At 49.2% G+C, this 10,927-nt stretch overlaps 1 protein-coding gene and 1 long non-coding RNA gene across 2 annotated transcripts in view; both read right to left on the bottom strand.

Annotated features, from left to right (window-relative positions):
* Positions 1-375: 375 nt before the first annotated feature.
* LOC143288964 (uncharacterized) lies at positions 376-3,830 on the bottom strand. The gene is made up of 2 exons (XR_013056158.1): positions 1,954-3,830; positions 376-1,887 (listed from the first exon to the last, which is right to left on the bottom strand). It is a non-coding gene; the product is annotated as an uncharacterized LOC143288964 (long non-coding RNA).
* Positions 3,831-4,609: 779 nt separating this feature from the next.
* Positions 4,610-10,927, bottom strand: part of LOC143289300 (uncharacterized) — a 29,488-nt gene continuing 23,170 nt past the window's right edge. Inside the window, exons 3-5 of the mRNA XM_076598300.1 lie at positions 10,650-10,866; positions 6,434-6,947; positions 4,610-5,162 (exon numbers count right to left, since the gene is read on the bottom strand). Of these exons, the coding sequence (XP_076454415.1) occupies positions 4,610-5,162; positions 6,434-6,947; positions 10,650-10,866 (1,284 nt within the window). The remainder of the gene's footprint in view (positions 5,163-6,433; positions 6,948-10,649; positions 10,867-10,927) is intronic.

The following is a 10,927-nucleotide window of genomic DNA, read 5'->3' as shown; positions in this document are numbered from 1 at the left end:
TTGTTTTGTTTTTTGTTTGTTTTTTTGTCCTTTTTTCTTGAACAAAGATTTACAGATTACAAGATTGAGATACTTTTTTTTTTTTTTCATTCAGGAAGTAAAAAAAATAATGTTAATGTCAACAGTCCCGCCTCAAAATGATAGAGGTATCTCTCTCCCTTTGTGTGTTTCTGCCTCTTTCGTTTGCTCACACGTGCATGCGCGAGCATGCGTGAAGACGCGCGCGCGCACACACACACACACACACACACACACACACACATACACACACATCTAAAATCGCACTGCATGGATTGACATTAAACCCTAAGAAATGAAGAACACACACACACACACACGCACGCACGCACACACCGACAAAGCGATTCACAAACCAACAGGTAGCCTAAATTCCAATAATTATGACTTTAATAGTGGATGTTTTGATAACAACAAACAGGATCCTCATGCAAGCAAATACACATCGCAGTATATAAATATATTGACGCTGTGGAGGTAATAATACTTTTCATCAGCAGAAAGACCGCGCAGAACTAGAAATTTGCGCATCATCCATCCGTCGTCATATTGCTTGAAGTGAGAAGAGGGCACATTGTTTCTATACCTAAAGGAAATAGAGAGAAGGAATGACGAAAAACGTAAGTCAATAACGGTCAACAAACCGAGAGAAATGAGTGTTTTGTTTTCGAAGTGGCAGACGCGCAATGATGGAATGTCAGGCAAAGAAGCATGGATCCATTGGCAAACGTAATGTTTTCTTCCAGAGTTCTCCCAACAAAACTCTCTCTCTCTCTCTCTCTCTCTCTCTCTCTCTCTCAATCTTACCCCCCCCCCCCCCCTTTCTCTCTCCCCCCCTTTCTCTCTCTCTCTCCCTTCTTTTTTCTTTAATCACATTTAATATATCAATCTCACGTGCTTTTGAAAAAAAAACACCATGCACTGTATTGCATTCTGTACATATAATTTGTTTATCTATACCATCCTTTCAGATGTTTGTCTTTAAAAAAAAAAAAAAATTTTTTAATGACCTGAACAGGCAAATGTGGGTACAATCGTGCAAAAAGGCGTGTGTGGTTTTTTGTAGAAGAAAAAAAAGACTGAGTATGTAATGTAAAAACAAATCTCACGCTTGTGAGTGCGCGCGTGCACACACACACACACACACACACACACACTGACAAACAAACACACGCGCGAGCACGTACCCACACACAAACACCCATACAGAAAAGAGGGCATACTATCGACTACACTGACAGAGAATAATTACACAGCCAACGTTCACTCTGATGGAGAATAATTACACAGCGTCAAAAGCCTGAACGAACCAACATTTACACAAAGGTAGGCTGTACCCATAATCGGCTGACACGTATGTACACCTGACTGGCGCAATAGCCGAGTGGTTAAAGCGTTGGACTGTCAATCTGAGGGTCCCGGGTTCGAATCACGGTGACGGCGCCTGGTGGGTAAAGGGTGGAGATTTTTCCGATCTCCCAGGTCAACATATGTGCAGACCTGCTAGTGCCTGAACCCCCTTCGTGTGTATACGCAAGCAGAAGATCAAATACGCACGTTAAAGATCCTGTAATCAATGTCAGCGTTCGGTGGGTTATGGTAACAAGAATATACCCAGCATGCACCCCCCCGAAAACGGAGTATGGCTGCCTACATGGCGGGGTAAAAACGGTCATACACGTAAAAGCCTACTCGAGTACATACGAGTGAACGTGGGAGTTGCAGCCCACGAACGCAGAAGAAGAAGAAGTATGTATACATGTTTTGCTCTTTGGTCGGCTCGATGGACTTTGGAAGATGTTGGATCGTCGTGTGTGTCTGCTGGAGGCTGGGTCTCCCTACCCTACACCTGGGCCAACATTAAACCACCTCACATGTACACACACACACACACACACACATACCTTGCCTACACCTGGGCCAACATTAAACCACCTCACATGTACACACACACACACACACACACACACACACACACACACCTAGCCTATACCTGGGCCAACATTAAACCACTTCACATGTACACACACACACACACACACACACACCTTGCCTATACCTGGGCCAACATTAAACCACCTCACATGTATACACACACACACACACACACACACCCCTTGCCTATACCTGGGCCAGCGGTAAACCACCTCACATGTACACACACACACACACACACACACACACACACACCTTGCCTATACCTGGGCCAGCGGTAAACCACCTCACATGTACACACACACACACACACACACACACCTTGCCTATACCTGGGCCAGCGGTAAACCACCTCACATGTACACACACACACACACACACACACACACACTGACAAATGCTGCTTTTTCACAACAACAGCAACACTGACAACGAATCTCACTGAATTGACAATAAACTGACAGTATACAAGTAATGAAGCATACCAGTTCATTGATCACACACACACACACACACACACTCACTCACACACTCACTCACTCACTCACTCACACAGAGAGTTTGCACACCCTTAAAACAACTGCATCCAGACCAATTTCTCTCTCAATTTCAAAAACGACAAAAAGGAAAAAACAACAAAATTTCTGACAATTTGTTCGTACTAGCATCAACTCTCAAAATAAAAGACCAGAATAAGAAACAGACAACAAGAGTCAATCTTTGAATGACGAGTCACCACACAGAATCACATCACGATGTATAATTATGACTGACTATAATTTTGCGTATCGATTGCATTAATTAACTCTTGTGAGACGTGGCGTCAGTTCCTTGAGTGGCACACATACATACACTGAACGGTCGGCTTGTAACATCTTACATGCTTTAAATAAAAAATTTTAAAAAAATAAAATATATATATATATATAAAGGCCACGATTGTTTTTTTTTTGATTATTTGGTTTTTTTATCATTCCAGCAGAAGACTTTTTCTTTGCGAAGGAACCAGAATGCACACCTCATGAGTCCACTTTTTGACTTAGAAGCTTCCGTGTCGTTGGACGTAGGAGGCAGTCGACTATTGTGCTGTTTCATTGTCCACGGTCCTCAGTCAGTTTGCTGGTGTCACCCCATCGTCTGTCGACATGTCTGAGGTCTCTCTCTCTCCACTGTTTGCTGGTGTCACCCCATCGTCTGTCGACATGTCTGAGGTCTCTCTCTCTCCACTGTTTGCTGGTGTCACCCCATCGTCTGTCGACATGTCTGAGGTCTCTCTCTCTCCACTGTTTGCTGGTGTCACCCCATCGTCTGTCGACATGTCTGAGGTCTCTCTCCACTGTTTGCTGGTGTCACCCCATCGTCTGTCGACATGTCTGAGGTCTCTCTCTCTCCACTGTTTGCTGGTGTCACCCCATCGTCTGTCGACATGTCTGAGGTCTCTCTCCACTGTTTGCTGGTGTCACCCCATCATCTGTCGACATGTCTGAGGTCTCTCTCCACTGTTTGCTGGTGTCACCCCATCGTCTGTCGACATGTCTGAGGTCTCTCTCTCTCCACTGTTTGCTGGTGTCACCCCATCGTCTGTCGACATGTCTGAGGTCTCTCTCTCTCCACTGTTTGCTGGTGTCACCCCATCGTCTGTCGACATGTCTGAAGTCTCTCTCTCTCCACTGTTTGCTGGTGTCACCCCATCGTCTGTCGACATGTCTGAGGTCTCTCTCTCTCCACTGTTTGCTGGTGTCACCCCATCGTCTGTCGACATGTCTGAAGTCTCTCTCTCTCCACTGTTTGCTGGTGTCACCCCATCGTCTGTCGACATGTCTGAGGTCTCTCTCCACTGTTTGCTGGTGTCACCCCATCGTCTGTCGACATGTCTGAGGTCTCTCTCTTCAGTGTTTGCTGGTGTCACCCCATCGTCTGTCGACAAGTCTTAGGTCTGTCTCCACTGTTTGCTGGTGTCACCCCATCGTCTGTCGACAAGTCTTAGGTCTGTCTCCACTGTTTGCTGGTGTCACCCCATCGTCTGTCGACAAGTCTGAGGTCTGTCTCCACTGTTTGCTGGTGTCACCCCATCGTCTGTCGACACGTCTGAGGTCTCTCTTCAGTGTTTGCTGGTGTCACCCCATCGTCTGTCAACATGTCTGAGGTCTGTCTCTCTCCACTGTTTGCTGGTGTCACCCCATCGTCTGTCGACATGTCGTGAGGTCTCTCTCTCCACACTGTTTGCTGCTGTCACCCCATCGTCTGTCGACAAGCCTGAGGTCTCTCTTCACTGTGTGCTGGTGTCACCCCATCGTCTGTCAACATGTCAGAGGTCTCTCTCTCCACACTGTTTGCTGCTGTCACCCCATCGTCTGTCGACAAGTCTGAGGTCTCTCTTCACTGTGTGCTGGTGTCACCCCATCGTCTGTCGACATGTCTGAGGTCTCTCTCTCCACTGTTTGCTGGTGTCACCCCATCCTTCTGTCAACAAGCCTGAGGTCCCTCTTCACTGTTTGCCGCCAGTTTAGGGGGGTGGGGGGGGGGAACAAACAAAAAACCCCAATAATGTTCAGTGTTGGAATCGCAGCAAAACTTTCCGTGAGAAGACACCGAGCTGAGCTACTACACCAGCCATAAATAACTAAACAAAACAAACAAACAAACAAAGACGCCATCACGTGATTTGGACCTGAGAGTGCTTGGACGCTTCCTCCAGAATCTTGAGAGCATCGTCGTAGGAAGGAGGGGGTGGGGTGTGGGTGGGGGAGGGGGCGGGGGCTGAGTCCGACGGGTAGATGGCGGACATGAGGTCAAAGATGGACAGGTGCATACCCAGAAACCTCCGCCCGGACGACGAACAGGCTGGAGGGGGAGGGGGAGGGGGAGACTGGGCAGTGGTCATCACCCTACCTGGACGCGGCTGAGGAGGAGGGTGGAAAGACGTGGATGCCGTTTGAGTCCCTGACGACCGTCCTACACCACCACCACTACTCTCCCCATCACTAGGCATCACCACAGTCACGTGTCCAGGCCCTGGCCAATCGTAGGCCGGTGGGGGCCCGCGCCGCGAGGGGGAGTGGTGGTGGTGGGTGATGGCGTCACTACTCTCTGAGAAGACCGCGGGGGGCATGAGAGCGTCGGTGGAGGAGGACGAGGAGTAGGAGGCATAGGACGCCCGCCGCTCGCTGGCGTCGTCGGACATGGACGACACAGAGGTGCTGTAAGTCCTGCTGGACGTGGTGCTGGTGCTGGGATGTGGATGGGCCGCTGGAGGAGAAGGAGGAGGAGGAGGAGGAGAAGAAGGGGAAGAAGAAGGAGGAGAAGAAGAAGTTGAAGAGCCGCGGCTCCCCACAGCAGTGGAAGGCGGTGGGTTGTAAGATGACACAGAACCAGACGCCGCAGACGCTCCTAAACCTGCACGGACTGGCACTGACGTAGTGGACACAGCAGAACGTGAGCTCGGCGCCTCACGGGACATGTCCACCATGGTGGCCCCGTGGTTAACTCACTCGCTGCCATTGTCCGCATATGCGGACATCGTCGGAGAAAGCGTTGGATGCCAATGTCCGCATATGCGGACTTGGATTTTAAAAAGTCGTGCAGTCGGAGTGACGCGTCGGATGCGAAAATCAAAAGCAGATGTGATATCTTACGTCACCTCTGGTCAGCTTTTCATTCACACACGCTGCGTGTGTGTCGCGATAAGCTCAACCGCAGTTGATAACAAAGCGTGCCCCCTGTCAGCTTTGTAAGTTGTTTGACAAGATGGCGTCACGGCGAAGTGTTCGACACGGTCGGAGAGGTGAAATGTTACTCAGCGTCGAAGATGCTTTGGAAATGATCCAAACTGAAGGCTCTGATGTCAAAGGAGATCATGTTGATTCTTCGGACAGTGAATTTGAACCAGATCCCAATGAACTAGAAATAGATTCGGCCGCTGAAGAGAGTGTTTACAATGGAGAGGAAAGTGAGGAATATGTGCCAGCAGAGAGACAGACACAGACGACGAAACCACTGAGGAAACGGACGATTTTGCAAGTGTTTTCACCAGTGATTGGACTGACAATTTTTCCTTTTTCCCTCTTGCACATCCCTTCACTGGCATACCAGGTTTCTCAGCTGACTGGACAGTCAACACCCAGCTGGTTGAGTTTTTTTCTTTGTTCTTTGATTTTCATTATGTAGAGACAATTTTTTTTTGTATGTGTGAATTTCAACTTTCTTCACCACCTGTTCATACTTCATTGCATGCACTAGGTCTTCAGTTCCTCAAATAGTGTTAGAATGTGATGTGGAACACGTTGGTGTACCTTTCTGATGGGTGCAAAAATGCTAAAAAATACACAAAATATGGACACCGGGATCAACATCAAGATGGTGAGTAAATACTTTGATTTTTTGCACACATATGGAACAACATTCCTTGCATACATATACTAAATATCAATTGTCTGGGTGTTTATTTGTTTTTTTTTACAAATTTTCCCCCATCCTATACAAACCCTGGGTTTTCAGGGATTGGCAAGGGCAAAAACTCTTGGCATGGAGTGAGTTAACCCTCCCTTCCAGCCTCACGGCCAGCGACGTCAGCAGTCTCTCCGCCCCGCCGCTCCTCTCCGCTCCCGTCTCCGTCTCCCCCACCACGCTCCCCTCGCCTCGCTGCAGCACCCCGCTGGAGATGACCGACACGGGTCGGGGATTCCCGAACATGGGCTGGGAATTCCCGAACGCTGACTGGGAATTCCCCAACACGGACTGGGAATTCCCGAACAGTTCTTCGTAGGCTGGGGGAGGGTCCGCCGTGCTGCAACTTCCAGCCTGACCCCCGTTGGCCAGGGCTCCTTGCTGGTTTTGTTGGCGTCGCTGCTCTTCCCGCCTGTATTTCCGCAGCTGAAAGACTAGGACACAGGCCAGGGGGATGACCACGGCCCCGCCTGCCACTATGGCCGTGAAGCCTCCCTTGGCCAAGCCCATATCGTCCTCCTCCTCGTCCGTGTCGTCGTCGTCCCGGTCTGTAACAACATCACAGGCGCGTGAGTAGGATGGAGGGATTTAGGCTGAGGCAGAGAACCATATGATAGAGTACAATGCGATTTCAAAATACGATACGATACGATACAATATGATGATGATGCGATACGATCCAGCACGATATCATGTGATACGATACAGTGCGCCGATTGTCTGTGTCTAAATATCTCCCTCTGCCTCTGTCTGTCTGTCTGTCTGTCTGTCTTGTCTTGTTTTGTCTGTCTGTCTCTCTCTCTCTCTCTCTCTCTCTCTCCAAAACTCTCTCCCCACACACCTCCTTCCTCCCTCAAACACGAAACCGAAATCGAAACGAAACAGCTCCCCCCCCCCAACCCCCACCCCCACCCCCCTTCCCCACTCCCCAAAAAACCCCGACGGAAACCAGAGACACGTTCTCACACACAAGGGGACAAAGGGAGACAAAAAGATAAAGGGGAGGTCATTAACTCAACTCAGCCTGAGTGGTGGGAGAGGGGGGGGGGGGGTGGCGAGAAGAAGATGGGAGGGGTGAGGTGGGGGTAAGGGGTGATGGGGGGGGGGGCTCCAATCACGTGAGCGCGTGACCACTGCCAGTGCCAGACTCGCGTGACGCAAACAAACAATATTATCAGCGAACAGGACAAGTGGACCCATTCAGTACATCACTGATACGACAGTTCAAGTCAACCACCACACGCCGCACACTTCCTCACTTCTTCTTATCAGCACTTCCAGCAGCCATGGCGCCCAGTGAGAGAGGGGGAGATAACTATGCAGTCATGATCCTTGTAATCACGGCCCGCACAGTACAGGCACTTAGAGTTTTTGTTGGGTTTTTTTGTTTGTTTGTTGTTGTTGTTTTCCCTCTACGATTGGGAGCGGCAGAGGAGGAGAGAAAGTGCGAGGTAGAGGAGGGGTGTGGGGGGGGTAAGATGAAGGGATGGTGGAGGGGGGGATGTGGATTTCTCTCTCTCTCTCTCTCTCTCTCTCTCTCTCTCTCTCTCTCTCTCTCTTTCTTTTTTTTCTTTCTTTCCTTTTTTTGCGGGGAGGGAGGGTTGCTCGTGTGCTTTTTTTTTTTTTTTTTTTTTTTTTTTTTAAGCAGCTTTGTTCTCACTCTCCTTTGGTGTGGAGGTGTTGTGGAAAGATCTCTTGTTCAAAGTGTCAAGCAGACAAACAAGCTGACAACGACGGCAAAGAGACTGAGAAAAAGAAAGGAAAATATGGAAACGAAACGAAACGAAACAAACCTCAACAAGCAACGTTGAAAGGGTCCGGGTTTACTTTTTCTTTTCCCTTCTTTTTTTTCTGCTAGGCCGCCTCAAGGGTTGCGAGTGAAGAAAGGCAACTTCACCAAATGCTGCTTTTTCTTCTTCTTCTTCTTTTATTTTTATTTTTTTTAATCAACTCCTCATCTACACAGATGGTGGGAAACAGGGTCACCGCATTCTTCTCGCTCCAGTGAGAACGGAACCTCGGACTCAGTGAAGTGGAAGAATGGGTGAGGCCGAGGACATGAAGGGAGGATTGGGGTGTTGGTGTGGGGGGGGGGGGATTAGGTCGGGATGGAGGTGGGTAGTGGTGGGGGTGAATTGTTGTTGTTGTTGTTGGGCCTCGCACAGTGTGGTAGGCAGGAGGAGTTAGAAGGGGTGGGTGTTGGGTCAGCGTGCTGTGGAAGGTAGGGGAGGTGGGGGGACGGGGGGGGGGGGGGGTTGTGAGAAAAACTGGGGGTCACTGCTTCAAAAGAGAGGTTGTAATGCTCTCTCTCTCTCTCTCTCTCTCTCTCTCTCTCTCTCTCTCTCTCTGTCTCTCTGTCTCTCTCTCTCTCTCTGTCTCTCCCTGTCTCTCTCTCTCTCTCTCTCTCTCTCTCTCTCTGTCTCTCTCTCTGTCTCTCCCTGTCTCTCTCTCTGTCTCTCTCTAAGTGTCTAACAGTTAACTTATCGAATTATTAAAAGTTAAAACGTGCTGAAACTTAAATACCTCCTTAACCGAACAATTATCAACCGCACTGCTGTGTATGTGTATGTCTGGAACTATTGATTGTATGTGTACTGATATGTATTCAATGTTTACTTGATTTGGGCGTTTGGTTTTACTGCATTTTTGTTGTTGTTGCTGTTGTTTTTTGTCCTCGTCCCTATGACATGGGCATATGGCTTAGTGCATTAAATCAACTGAGTTCGGAGTTCTATGTCTCTCTCTCCGTCTCTGTCTCTCTGTCTCTGTCTCAGCAGTGCACACACACACACTCACACACACACACACACACACACACACACACACACACGCACGCACGCACGCACACACACGCACACACACATACACACTCTCTCTCTCTCTATCTCTCTCTCTCTCTCACACATACACACACACACACAAAATCACACACGCGCGCGCGCACACACGCTCGCTCTCTCTCTCTCTCTCTCTCTCTCTCTCTCTCTCACACACACACACACACACACACACACACACACACACACACACACACAATACAAGTGGTCAAGGTCTGGCCGTGCAGATTGCGATAAAGATAATCGACACACCGCCACTTGAGCGGGGGTCTAGCCAGCGGGAAAAGGACAAGGAGAGGAAGAAGGAGGAGGAGGAAGAAGAAGGAGGAGGAGAAGAAGAAAAAGAAGGAGGAGGAGATGAAGGAGGAGGAGGAGGAGGCGGGGGAGCAGAAGAAGAAGAAAGAGGAGGAGGAAGAGAAGAAGAGGAAGGAGAAGAAGAAGGAGGAGGAGGAGAAGAAGAAGGAGGAGGTGGAGAAGAAGAAGAAAAAGAAGGAGGAGGAGAAGGTGGAGGAGAAGAAGAAGAAAAAGAAGGAGGAGGAGAAGGTGAAGGAGAAGAAGGAAGAGGGGGAGGAGGAGGAGAAGAAGAAGGAGGAGGGGGAGCAGAAGAAGAAGAAGAAGGAGTAGGAGGAGGAGGGGAAGGAGGAGAAGGAGAACGAGGAGGAGCAGAAGAAGAAGAAAAAGAAGAAAAAAGAAGAAGACGGAGGAGGAGGAGGAGGAGAATGAAGGGAGGAGGGGGGGGTGGAGAGAAGAAGAAGAATTAAATGTTAAATGACACCTTCCAACGCTCAGGGACGTTGGTAAAGGAATAGCAACATCATCATCATGATTGTCGTCATCATCAGCATAACCATATTGACCGTCAATGAAACACATCATCATCTTCATCACCATCACCGTCACCATCATCATGATCGTCGTCATCACCATCATCATCGTCACGATCGTCGTCATCACCATCATCATCATCCTCATCATCATCATAATTATCACCATCATCATACACTGACCGTCAATCCAGCACATCACCATCATCATCATCATCATTATCATCATCATCACCATCATCATCATCATCATCATCATCATCATCATCACCATCATCATCATCATCATCATCATCATCATCATCATCACCACCACCACCACACACTGACCGTCAATCCAACACATCACCATCACCATCATCACCATCACCACCATCATCACCACCCACCGTCAATCCAACACATCACCATCATCATCACCATCATCACCATCACCACCATCATCACCACCCACCGTCAATCCAGCACATCACCCTGATCATCATCGTCATAATCATCACCACAAACACACACTGACAATCAACCCATCACCACCACCACCACCATCATCATCACCATCACCACCATCACCACTATCATCACCACCCACCGTCAATCCAGCACATCAGCCTCAGCTCATAGTCGGCACAGGGCGCCGTGCCGGACAAGATCTGGTCGTGGTCCTTGCACAGGAGCCCCGTCAGGTTGCAGGGCACGCGGAGCACGTTATCCTCGTGACGGAACTGACTGCTGAAGGTCACGTTGGTCCCGGCCTTGCGACACTGCACCGCCACCACTCTCTCCCTCCCGCACGGCAGTTGATACATCTGTGTGGGGGTGTTGGGGGGGGGGTTATGGAGGGTGGGGGGCGGGGAGGGGAGGAGGTTC

The sequence above is a fragment of the Babylonia areolata genome, chromosome 13 (genome assembly GCF_041734735.1).
Source record: "Babylonia areolata isolate BAREFJ2019XMU chromosome 13, ASM4173473v1, whole genome shotgun sequence".
In the NCBI taxonomy this organism is placed as follows: domain Eukaryota; kingdom Metazoa; phylum Mollusca; class Gastropoda; order Neogastropoda; family Buccinidae; genus Babylonia; species Babylonia areolata.
This window is presented reverse-complemented; position numbering and strand designations above follow the sequence as displayed.